We start from the raw sequence: 13,095 nt of genomic DNA on the forward strand, positions 1-13,095 counted from the left end.
CCATTAGCCAACCCCAAGGCTCAGAGATCACTAGCATGAATCCCTTTGCCATCCTGGTATTTCTGCTGCTGCTTGCCATGTTCTTCAGAATACCAGCTTGTGTATTTAAAAAAGTAATTTTTTTGGTTTTTGTGTTATGAAGAAAGCCTCAAAAATGTGAGCCATATGTTGATAATAAATAGGTGATCTGCAGAGAACTTGGATCAATAGATCTGGGAGTTGTGAACTAGGGCTTACTCAGATGCTCCATGGCAATGATGTAGATGACATTGTTAATCATTTCCTCCATGAGCTCATCTTTGCTCAACTTTTTCTCCTTGAGTTACTGGATTATCTGTAAATGTGAAGTATCTAACACATGGGGAGTGTATGTCAGCCTTCACAAGCAGGTTAAGTATCTCAAGGAAGCTGTTAATGTGTTACCTGGAGGTAAAGACATCTAGTGCAGACCTGCCCACAATGAAGAAGGGGGAGATTTATGCCACCCCCTTGAAGGAGGAGTCAAGCCCAAAACACACAGCCCCTGGACATATTTAAGGAGTGCTGAGGGAGAAGACGGCTCAGAATATCCACTGAGACATTGAGGTCATTCACAGTCCTATTTTGAATAACTTCTTGATCAACAGTGAGTGGCAACTCCCTCATGCTGAACATAGTTTACAGGTGGAGCTTGGAAATTAGCTGCAGGGCTTTTTCTATATGCTGTTTGAAATGTACAGCTTCAACTGGCTTCGGAGGCCTGGAAAACCAACTGTAACTCTGAGTTGAGAGAGGTTTTCAGTAGGGCTGTGTGAAGCTTCGGTTGCTGATTCGATTCAGAGGAGATTTGGCTCAGTTTCAGTGACCGAATCTCTGAATCCGAATCAAATCAAGAGACCCATTAATCTATCCAAATCAAATAGGAAGCTTCCTGTCCACTTCCGGATCTGGTGCCGAGCATGCTCTTGTGGGACACTCCATCTGCCCCCACCCATCTTGGTGTTCATGAGCCACACCCGGTACCTCAAGGTGCATAGAAACAACACATAAAGCTGTGTCTATGGCCAAATCGCTGATTCAGAGAATCAGCATCAAATCTTCAGATTCAGCTGAATCGAATCAGGACAGTGAACCAAATCAGCTAATCGAATCACTGTCCCCTGAATCGGGCCAAATCCAAATTGAATATAGGAAACCCTCGCTATTTGAGGGTTCGGCATTCATGGTTTCAAATATTTGCGAATGCCAAACCCACATTTTAAATACACTTTGTACACTTAAAGGAGCTCCTTGGTGCTTACTGCCACCAGGCTCCTGCTGCTGCGCTCCCGCCATTGCTGCCGGAGCCGTGCCCACCCCAGCCACTGGGGGCACTGCATTCATGAACACAGTGCCTTATTTGTGGATTTTGTCATTCACGGGGATCACGAGAATGTATCCCCCATGAATGACGAGGGTCACCTGTACTGCCTGCTTTGCATAGCCCTAGTTTTCAGGTTCTATTAGACATCCCTTCTTGGCGCTATTGCATTCGAACTATCTGAGATTTGCTGTGATGAGACCATCCTGTGTCATGGTGCAGAATTGGAATCAAACATTTATCCCACAGTATAAGCAGGAGATGAAAGTTGTAGTTAGAAGGCAACAGTAAGAGCAAGGACTGACAATTGGCATTATAGAGTCTGCCATTGACTCGTTAAGTAACCTCGGGGCAAGTCATTTGGTTCTTGTTTCTTAGTTTCCCTCTCTCTAAAATGGGGGTGATGATAATTCTTAGTTTTCTTGCATGTGTGCAGGGAGTTATCAGTCTTGCTGCCTCTGTTTTTACAGGACGTACCTAGAGGAGGAGTTGACTAAAGCTCGTGAAAAACCAAAGCTCCGTAAGGACATGTACAAGAAAATGATTGAAGTGGACCCTCTCGCACCCACAGCTGAGGAGAATGCACAGCATGCTGTGACCAAGCCTCGTTACATGCAGTGGAGGGAGACCATCAGCTCCAGTGCCAACCTGGGCTTCAGGATTGAAGGGATTAAGGTGAGCAGACTCGGCTTTTTGCCTGCTCTGATGATTAATCAACATGTCATTATGCAGCATCAGCCTAGTTGCTAAAAAGATAAAGTGAGACTTTATTAGCTGGAGTCATACTGGGTTTTTTTTTTCTTTTTTCTTTTGTGGCTTTTTAGCTTCTATGGTAAATGTAAGAAAAGCATCATGAGATGTGAAAAACACCAAACCCACCAGAAGCACATTAACCACACTGTGAACAACAACAGGAACATTATAAAGTGAAACCAGATAGCTCTGCGCTGTAAACAGAATGAAAGTGAAATCAGTGTGGGGGAATTCTGAACTGATGGACTGCTGTCCTCCCTTGCTGCACAGCAATTACCTTCTCCCACAAGCCACCCTGAAAGCACACCGCTTTATTCTGAGGAAATTAGAGGGAAGCAGTTATTCCCATGTTGCTGATGTAATTGGAAAATATTAGCATGACATGATGTAACTTTCTTGGAATCTAGGCGTCCCCTTCTTCAGGAATTGAAGCTATTGAGTATTGGAAGAGTAGACCCAGAACTGTAAAGGTGAATATGTAGGCACATCTGTAACACAGCCCTCTCCTTCCCCGAGACAAACAGGTGTCCATCCATATAGGCCATTATGTTACTTTAGAGTCTAGAAGAACCCAGGCAATCTACACTGTCAGGTCCTTAAGCCATCATGTTTCCCCTGCTTATACCCCGCAGGAGTATCAGATGGGTAGCTTCAGAACAAGGTTCCTTCCTGGCCTCCAGACACTGGTGATATCTGACTGAGTTACTTAAGAGTGGACCCAGAGGCAGGCCTCTGTCATTTTCCTCATCTAGCTGGTATAGACTGATTTCTTCTGAGGTTGAACTGGTTTTCTGGACTACTTTGGATTCTTTCCTATGGCCAGATATGGTCTATTGTGATGACTGTCTTCTGCAGGGCAAATGGATGCTCAATCCTGTACCTCACGTGAACACTGACAATAATTTATTTTTAAAAATTTTAAGGTAACATGTAAATGACTCTCCATGGTGAGATGGTCACTGTCTATCAGGGTTTATCACCCTCTGCTGTACAGTTTGACTCCAGGGCATTTACCAAATCATGTCCCCAATATATAACAGTTTATAGATTTCATGTGTTTAGTTAAGATAATAAAAGTGGGATTTCTGGTCTAACCCTGCTTTGGCTTTTGAAGCCTAGGTGGATGAAGGACGAATAAACAAAAACAAAAGGGCATGATAAAGTCCTTTTAACTACCCATTTTTCTGTCTTGCCAGTGCTTTCTTCCTTCTACATTCACAATCTACCCTGATTAAGTCCCCCAGCTTGTGTAGTGGTAGGCTTTTCCACACTGCTCTGCCCAGCTGGCTTAGGACTGAGTATGCCCCTTCAGAAATGACTTGGTGGTGGAGTCTTCTCTTGATGCAGGGCTTGTGCGCTTGATTACTGGGAGGAAATTCTGGGACTTGCATCTCTTCTCAGATGCTTTTTATGAGTTTAAATTCTTTGTGATTAACCTTTTACCACTTGGCATCTAATAACGTTGACAGTTGTCTTTAAAAAAGGGGTTAAGGAGGGACCTTGAGAGGTCATTTTGTCCATCTTGCTGTCCTAAGGCAGGATCAGCCAAACCTAAATGGACTCCTGACAGGTTTGTCTAACCTGTTTTTAAAAACCTCCAGTGATTGAAATTATACAACTACCCTAATTAATCTGTTCAAGGGCTTAAATATCAATCCAAAATGTCTGTTGCTGCAGTTTAAGCCCCTTATTTGTCCTGTCCCCAGTGAACCTAGAGAACAGTTTAGTATTTTCCTTTTTGCAGCCATCTTACATATTTGAAGATGCAACAAAAGTCTTCCCTAGTCTGTCTGTCTTAAGGATAAACCAGCCAAATTCTTCCAGACTTCCCTCATAAATCATACTTCCTAGACCTGTAATCAGTTTTTGTTGCTTCATCTGGAATTTCTTTGATTGATCTGTATCTTCGTTGAAGTGTGGTGTCCAAAACTGAACACCGTGCTCTAGCTGAGGCCTTACCAGCGCAGAGTAGAATGCATTGATTACTCTCTTTTTTGTTTAGGTATTCCTGTATGTTTGCTTTTTTGCCACGTGTTGCTACTAACTTGTATTCAGTTTGTGACCCACTATAATTCCTGTTGTTTTTTTTCCTGAGGAGCTGCTTCCCAATAAGCCATTTCCCTGTTTTTTATTAGTACTGTTGACTGTTTCTGATTGCGATACCATGTACTTGTTCTTATTGAATTGCATTTTATTTGAAAAAAATTCTCCCAATTCCCATTTGAACTCAATCTTTAGTTCTCTGGGATGCAAGTGATATCATTTTTGTATGTGTTATCTCTGCAGATATGGCAACTGTGTCCAGTGCATTTTGGTCACTGCATATGATATGCGATGCTGCTTATACTGGACCTTGGTATATGACTGGAACTGTGGGAGCAAGGAGCTGCATAATTGCTGTTCCTCTGCACAGGGAATCAAAGGGGATGCTCAGTTTGCTCCTGGAGTTAGTTCTTAAACATCTTGCTGGCTGATTTTGTAGAATCATGCAGAAGTAGCTCTGGAATGGACCTGCAGAGGTCATCTTGTCCAGCCCTCCTGCCTGAAGCAGGATCATCTCTATCCAAACCATCTTATACAATGCATAATCTAAACTCTGCATAAGATTACTGTCAACCCTGATGACATAGACCTAACACCCTAACTTGCCACAGGTAAAGCAGGAAACCTTTAGCAGCCAATGTCCTGTGTATATGAAATATTGTCAATATGTGATCAAGAGACCATAGATAGAAGGCCACACCCCTGCTACAGAGAAAGGCCTGAACCCTCACAGTCCATAGCATTTTGACCATGGGGTAAAATTCCTTCCTGACCCCAAATATGGCAATTGGTCTGACCCTGAGCAGAGGGGCAAGGCTCCTCTAGCTAGCAACTTCCAACTTTGTTCCCAGTAGGAGCATTGACGCATCCCAGTTGGTCCCCAGCCTTGGCTGTAGCCAACAACCAATGCCTCTGAGGAAGGTTTAAAAACACCCTGACATGTAGCAGAAAATGGGGGATGGGGACAACTAGTAAAGCCCAGAAGCACGAGAAACACCCATAACAGAACATAGGCATAGCTGTGTCTAGATCATCCCTGCCCATGGCTGTCCAACTGCTTCTTGAACACCTTCAGTGATGGAGAATCCACAACTTCCCTAGGCAGTCTGTTGTTATGTGTGTAAGGGAAGAGAGGAGGAGTACTTTACCTCCTTAATAGAGTCTTCATAATGTTGCCTGGAGTTTCTCCTGGAGCAGGGCAGTGCCTACATCTGATCTAGAATGTTGAGCATTTAGATGGTCTGTAAAATGTTCAGTGCGTTCCACCTTCCTTTATCCTCATGACAGTCCTCTGAGGTAGGTACCTCAGTGGGCCCCTTTAAAAAAAAAAAAAAAAAAAAAACAGACAGAAAAGTGAGGTGAGTTGTCTGAATCCCTATTTACAGTAGAGTCAGGTCACCAAGCAATCATTCCGATGCTCTGACCTCTAGGCATTGCTGGTTGTAAGCATTATATAGAAGTGCAGCCTGGTCATATGAAGCACTTGTCCATGTGACATCCTTGTCTTGTTTTTAACAGAGCAGTTATGGGTTTTTGTATCCTCAGTTTAGTGAAATCTAGTTGCATAGGTGCCCATTTTGGAAGGCAAGCCTATAGGGTGCTTAAAGAACTAGTTATGCCATCTAGTGGTTGGTCAGAGACCATTGCTCAATAAAATAACCTTTGTCACTGAATACAGAAATAATTTGGTTTAATTCCTTCAGTTCCTTATGTCTTGTGTTGTCAGGGTTGATTGTGTAACCTTGCTAAGAGACTAGATTATGGATTTGTATAGGATGGTTTGGATAGGGATGACCCTGCCTGAGGAAGGGTGTTGGGCTAGATGACCTCTGGAGGTCCCTTCCAGCCCTGCTGCTCTAATCTGTTTCAGTCACTTTCATTTCCCCACACCATATGCAGGAAAAAGTGTAAGTCAGGGTTACTTTTGCCCTTTGTCAGTTTATTGTGTTGTACTGCATTTGTCTTCCATGGTTCTTGCATGAGAGGCAGGTGGAGCCTATTTATTTACCTTAGAGCATGTGACACTCAATCTCTGAGTCTGGAAACCTCAGAAACCAAGAGTCTTATCAGAGTCGGAGCCCTGTGATTAGCTTCAGAATTAATGGTTTCTCTGTTAGTGTAATGCAGGGGTTGGCAACATACAGCCTGCAGGCTGGATCCAGCCCCAGATCCACTGGATCCAGCCTGCAGAGCTAGAGGGCTTTGCCTGTGTCAGCGGCTATGCCCACACCAGGCCAGGCACTGAGGAGCTGTGCTGGGACTGGGCAGCTTTCAGCTGCACCTGCATTGCTGCCACTTCTCCCTTTCCTCCTGACTCCAGTCAGACGTGGGCTGGGTGGTTTTGGCAGCATGTCAGTGTCAGAGGGCATTCCCTGTGCCCGCACCCAGGTCCAGGTAGCCGGGAGCTGTGCCTGTGCTGCTGCTGTTTCCTGCACCCCATTCTAAGTCCCTAATAGGGGAGTGGGTTTAGCATCTGAGACCATGGGAAGCTGTGCCAGGGCCAGGCATCTGCACCACTGTTGTGTCTTCCTTCCGTTCCCTCCCCTCCATTGTGGTGTGAGCGCAGCTTCCAGCCAGCGGAGAGCTTCTCTGGGGCTGGGCAGCTTCCAGCTGTGTCCACGCTGCAGCCAGGATGTGGGGGAGCTGGGAAAACTAGCAGCAGTGCAGACAGAGTTTTCACATACCTGGTCCCAGCACAGCTCTGCATGGGTTTTAAGCTGCATGTTGCACTGCAACCAGAGAGAAGGATGCTGAGGAAAGTCAGTGCAGCTGCGTAGGCATATTCAGAGCTTGTGCTCTGAATATATATAATAATTATATAAATAATTATATAGTCTGTTATATAATAGCAGACCTAGTCTTTAGTATACTCTACTTATGTGTGCTTTGGATACGTGGAGAATTAATTTAACTGAATAGTGCAACATTACTCCACTTAACAGAATAAATGGTAAAACTAGGACCCTTCAATTTCAAGTCTTCAAAAGCATCCCAGAACTGCCTAGTTTGTCAAATTCCAGGTGTGAGAGAGGTGTAAGGGCTCTGAGAAACAAGGTAAGGGGCCTCAACGAGGTGCAAAAAGGTTAGCACAAGCTGTTGCTGTTAGTTGATGAGTGCATATTCTGGGTTAGTGCAAAGCTTTCTTTCAGTCCTGCTATGCACTTAAAGAGAGTGCACTATAACTCAGAGGTGGACGTGTACTTAAAGAAAGCAGAAAGGCAGTAATCACAGTTGGCATTCCACAGCTAACTGCTTAAGGGTGGCACAATCGTAAAGGTATTTCGAAAAGATAAGGGAACCAGGTAACTTGTGTATTGAAATAGTAATAAAAAGTACTATCTCCGTTCCCTACATAGAACAGAGCAGCTATGTAAGATAAGATGAAAAGTGTATGCATTTTCCCAGTAAACTTCCTTCCACTGATATTTTGCTGGTGCCATGGGAGTACAAGCATATATAGCTAGCATACTGTTTAGACAGCGGTCTGAAATTCAAAACCTCTCCCTACATATTTGTGCACCACACTGGTACAGCACTTCAGATGGTTTCTAAATCCAACTGCCTACGTTCTATACTTCCCTTGCATAACTTACACATGTCTTATCAGACTAACACAGTCTTGGGATAAAGTCAGTTTATTCTGTTGCAAGATAGTCTGTTAAGTGGGAGGGTGTTATGCATAGCTGTGCCATACAGTCAGTTAACTCTCCTGCATGATAATTCTGAAAACTTTGCAGTATTAGTTGGGCCAAATTTTGCTGTAGTGTAAATGGTATACCTGCTTAGACCCAGAGTAGAATTTTATACAGTTTTAGTGCAATAACTTTATCTTGTAGGAAGAAGACATATTTTCTCTGTGGCTACTATAATGGATATGATGAGTTTTGTTGGATTAATACTAGAGATCTGCTTTGGTAACACTGCAGCACTTAATACAAGTACTAGCCAAGTACTGAATTCTGCCTGTCAAGAATCACGGGCGGGGGGGGGGGGCTCCTCCCCCCACCCCCGGGCCCGGGGGGGGTTCCTGCTACCCACAACCCCGTGCTGCTGCCACCTCCTAGGATCGGGGGGGGATGGGAAGTTTGCCCCACCATCCCCTCTGTCCCCCTCTGCAAGCACCCTGTGCTGTTGCTGCCTCCAGAGCTGTTGGCCTCACCCCCCTCCATGGCCCTACTCAGAGGTGGCGGCAGCATGGGGTGCTGGCCTTGCCCACCCTCACCCCTCCCGCTCTGTCCCCACTGTCATGGCGGTGCTCCGCACTAGTTGTTTCACTAACCAATCAGAGTGCTCCAAGAGCATTGCAGACTGGCAGACGGACTAAGCCCTTTATTATATAAGAATAAGCTGCTACCTACTACTGTCATCCTGTCATGCATGTATGCCCTTAACATATACATTCATGTCACATAGACATGATGACATGTTGAAACGCACACAGAAATGCACATGCCCATTGTGTGTGTCAACAAATACGTTTGGACTTTCACAGCCTTCTCATATGAACACCAAAACCACATAAACAGGCACATCTCTCACATTGTCATGTGCTATTGCATCTCAAACACCTAGATAATCCAAATTTTCACCAGGACCCAAGTAAATATATGCATGCACACCTTTTACCTTGCAAATTTGCGCACCCACTGTACAGTGACACAGTGTCTGACACACGGATACTTCCAAACACAAGCTTTTATTATCTGCAAAAAAATTCTTGCTTCTGTGACTCTAGGACACACTAATATTAGGGGGTGCTTTATTGGGGAATGAAAGACCTGACCCACAGGCTGGTGGTTTCTCCACTGAGAGATGGGTTAACTCAGGTCAGGTTTGAGAGCCCACAGAATGTTCCTCTCCTTGCACCCCTCTCTCTCTCCTCCCCCCAGACATTCACACAGATATTGGGGATACTTGTGTCTGCCTAGAAGTGAATGCAGCCAAAGAAGTCCCCACAGTCATCCCTTCACACGTTGCAGGTTTCAGTCGCTCATAAAGTGAGAGGGAAAACCTTTGCCCAGGCTAGTGATATTTGAGAGGTCTTTTGAAACTGCAGTCAACAGGAAACCAAGCACTGTTCAGATGCCTTCGAGTCTGCCTTTTGGTCTCCACCCCTCCCGGCCTTGCTTGATTTATCTTCACTCTTCCGGCTCAGCCACCCACTTGTTGATTGATGAGAGAGAAACCGAGCTGTTGATGATTCAGGAGATTCATTACTTAGATGACTGAGGCATGCAGTATAAACCCCTCTTTCTTGGTTTGTTTTTTGTGCAGAGGGCTGATGGGACTTGTAACACAAACTTCAAAACGACCAAGACACAGGAGCAAGTTTTCCAGGTTTTCGTGGAATTCATTGAGGGCAACACGGCAATTCTGGTAAGTCTTGACTTCTGAGAAGAACTAGTACCTGGTCAATTCAGCCCACTTGCTGACATGTAACCACAGCGCCCTCCAGTAGACAAGATCCCCTTGAAGCTTCTGGGGGAGAAAGGTGATTACACAAGTGGAGTGAAGATGGAGAATTGTTGGGCTTGTGGGAAATGACTGGGAGGGATCGCCTTACAGCAGTTGTGGCTGGTAATGACTGAGCATTTTCACCAAAACACTTTTGAGTCAGCAGAAAGCAAGGCAAGCAAGTACGTATTTTCCCAGTGCTGCCAAGCAAGGTGGACTGTAATTCAGGGTGTTGGTGCCTGAACGTTGGGTGCAGTAACAAACCACTCTGATTTGCAAACTAAATGTAAATGCCTCTAGCACGGATCTTTGAAAACTCTTGGCGCTCTGGTGTAGTGCCCGAAGACTGGAAGAAGGCTGTGGTGCCTATCTTCAAGAAAGGGAGGAAAGTGGATCCTGCTAACTATAGGCCCATCAGCCTGACTTCTATCCCAGGGAAGATCTTAGAAAAGTTTATTAAAGAGGCCATCCTTAATGGACTGGCCGACATCAACATCTTAAGGGATAGCCAGCACGGGTTTGTTGCGGGTAGGTCTTGCTTGACCAATCTCATTTCCTTCTATGACCAGGTGACCTATCACCTGGACAAGGGAGAAGAGATTGATGTCATATATCTTGACTTCAAAAAAGCCTTCGATCTGGTGTCCCATGATCGCCTCTTGGAGAAACTGGCCAATTGTCGCCTTGGGTCCTCCACGATCCACTGGCTGGAAAATTGGCTCCGGGGTCGGACCCAGAGGGTAGTAATCGATGGAAGTCACTCATCGTGGTGTCCTGTGACCAGTGGGGTCCCCCAAGGCTCTGTCCTTGGACCCATACTGTTCAACATCTTCATTAATGATGTGGACACTGGAGTCAGAAGCGGACTGGCCAAGTTTGCCGATGACACCAAACTTTGGGGCAAAGCATCCACACCAGAAGACAGGCAGGTTATCCAGGCTGACCTGGACAGGCTCAGCAAGTGGGCGGACGAGAATCTGATGGTGTTCAACGCCAATAAATGCAAGGTTCTCCACCTTGGGGAAAAAAAACCCACAGCATCCTTATAGGCTCGGCAGTGCTATGTTGGCTAGCACTATGGAAGAAAGAGACTTGGGGGTCATCATTGACCACAAGATGAACATGAGCCTGCAATGCGATGCGGCGGCTAGTAAAGCGACCAAAACGCTGGCTTGCATCCATAGATGCTTCTCAAGCAAATCCCGGGACGTCATTCTCCCCCTGTACTCGGCCTTAGTGAGGCTGCAGCTGGAGTACTGCGTCCAGTTTTGGGCTCCCCAATTCAAAAAGGATGTGGAGAAGCTTGAGAGAGTCCAGAGAAGAGCCACGCGCATGATCAGAGGTCAGGGAAGCAGACCCTACGATGACAGGCTGAGAGCCCTGGGACTCTTTAGCCTGAAAAAGCGCAGGCTCAGGGGTGATCTGATGGCCACCTACAAGTTTATCAGGGGTGACCACCAGCATCTGGGGGAACGTTTGTTCACCAGAGCGCCCCAAGGGATGACAAGGTCGAATGGTCACAAACTACTTCAAGATGGTTTCAGGCTGGACATAAGGAAGAACTTCTTCACTGTCCGAGCCCCCAAGGTCTGGAACAGCCTGCCACCGGAGGTGGTTCAAGCGCCTTCATTGAACACCTTCAAGATGAAACTGGATGCTTATCTTGCTGGGATCCTATGACCCCAGCTGACTTCCTGCCCTTTAGGCGGGGGGCTGGACTCGATGATCTTCCGAGGTCCCTTCCAGCCCTGATGTCTGTGAAATCTATGAAAATAAAGCCAGTAAAAGGGGAGAAGGTGGAGCTTGATGGTGTGTTGTCCTTCCATGTGTGAGGTATAGCTTAAGAAGCAACCCTGTACTCTCACTCTCAAGAACAATATCAGCCTCTTTTCTTCTGGCCTGTGACCTGGTCTTTGTATGGCCTCATAACCTCTGTTATGGCTTGGGAACTTCAAAGGATGCTACTACATTCCACTGCCATGCAGTGGCCATCCCAAGGAAATGCCTGCACTTCAAAGTCAGTATGCCTGGAAACGGGACAGCATTTGAGGTGCATTTTTCCCAGTTATCAGAAGTGCTAGGCAATTTGATAAGTTCAACAGGCTTCAAATTTCTCCATATTCATCCTGCCCTGATACAGTCAGATTTCATTATTTCATAGATTTCATTTAATGGTCTTTTCACTTGAAAAGAAAGTAGTTGCATGAGCCTAGCCTTCCCTCTTTCTGAAATGAGGGATCCAGAGAAGCCTTAAGAACCTGACTTTCTAGCCAGGTGACTACTGCCTCTTTCAGACCTAGGCAGATGAGTTTGTTGGGATTCTGACACGCACCTTTATTTGAGGCCAGGCAGTCCTGTCCTTCCACACTGTCTTCTTTTAAGAATGGGCACCTTATCAAATATATTGTTTAGAGTAGTTTTCAAATAATGTACCTGTCAATCTGAAGTGTGTCTGCCCTAGAATAAAAAGTCGTGATGGCAACCCATGGAAACAGAGTATCGTTCTCTACCCCCGACCTAAATGCCTTCATTTTCTCCCTCTTCTTCCAGAAAAAATACCTCAGGCGTCTGCATGAAATCCGCACTATCCTTGAGTCCTCGGACTTCTTTAAACGACATGAGGTGAGCTGTGGGTGAATGCACGCTGTATGTGACTCATGGCTGTCTCAGCTTACCATTCAGCTGCCCATTCAGAATAGTCTGCTGGCTAGAGAGAGGTATAGGGAAAGTATTTAAGAGGAAGAAACTAATGCATGTGAACTACACATGACCACAAATTCTTCTTCCTCATATCATCTAGGTTGAGAGGGGGCAAATCTTTTAGTCCCAGGTCCACTTGGCAGAAGTCACTGTAGGGGATGGCATACTAGCATTGGCTTCTCACAGCTATTCTTGTCTTGCTCCTTTGGGAGTCATTGTAGGGGTGCTGGTGGGTGGTACAGATATAGTGCCCAGTTCTGATTTCACATGGTTGATTTACGCAAGTTTCTTAGCTTATCTGGCATTGCTGCAGAAAAAGTAATGTTACTGGGAGGGACACAGTGTCAGATTCATTTACTACAGTTTCAGCTTAGAGATATGACTGCTTGTTTTATGTTGGTCATAATTTTGCGCTTAGACACTGGCAGTATTTTTACTACTCGCTCTTTGATTTGGACTGCAGTTTCTCTTCAGAAGTAATTGTTGTTCTCTCATGAATCCACCTAATTAAGCCACAGTGCAAGTGAGCTGAAGAATTACTTCTTTGCTGGGGTTTCTTTCACCCTTCATTCTTATTTCCAGACAGTGCAGGCATGTTGTTTTGAGCAGCTTGGCCCACAGGTTATCACTGTACAGGCAAAGCAGCCCAGCAGTCTGTGTAGTTGCAGGTCACAGTGCCTTGCACTTGGCAGGGTAAATTAGAAGACTGGGGGAGATGTAAATAACTTTTTGATCATATCCACCTGATTTCTCTCTGCAGGTCATTGGAAGTTCACTACTCTTTGTGCATGATAGCAACAGGAATG

The 13,095-nt window shown here is 45.4% G+C and overlaps 1 protein-coding gene across 1 annotated transcript in view; it reads left to right on the plus strand.

Moving 5' to 3' along the window:
• The window catches only part of ITPKA (inositol-trisphosphate 3-kinase A), a gene marked incomplete at its 5' end in the record, with an annotated part of 58,509 nt that overhangs the window by 42,581 nt on the left and 2,833 nt on the right, over window positions 1–13,095 (plus strand). Inside the window, 4 exons of the mRNA XM_006024622.1 lie at window positions 1,810–2,014; window positions 9,410–9,511; window positions 12,140–12,211; window positions 13,050–13,095. The exon at window positions 13,050–13,095 is cut by the window's right edge and continues 2,833 nt beyond it. Coding sequence (XP_006024684.1) covers window positions 1,810–2,014; window positions 9,410–9,511; window positions 12,140–12,211; window positions 13,050–13,095 — 425 coding nt within the window. The remainder of the gene's footprint in view (window positions 1–1,809; window positions 2,015–9,409; window positions 9,512–12,139; window positions 12,212–13,049) is intronic.

This window comes from Alligator sinensis, unplaced genomic scaffold (genome assembly GCF_000455745.1).
Source record: "Alligator sinensis unplaced genomic scaffold, ASM45574v1 scaffold108_1, whole genome shotgun sequence".
Lineage (NCBI taxonomy): Eukaryota > Metazoa > Chordata > Crocodylia > Alligatoridae > Alligator > Alligator sinensis.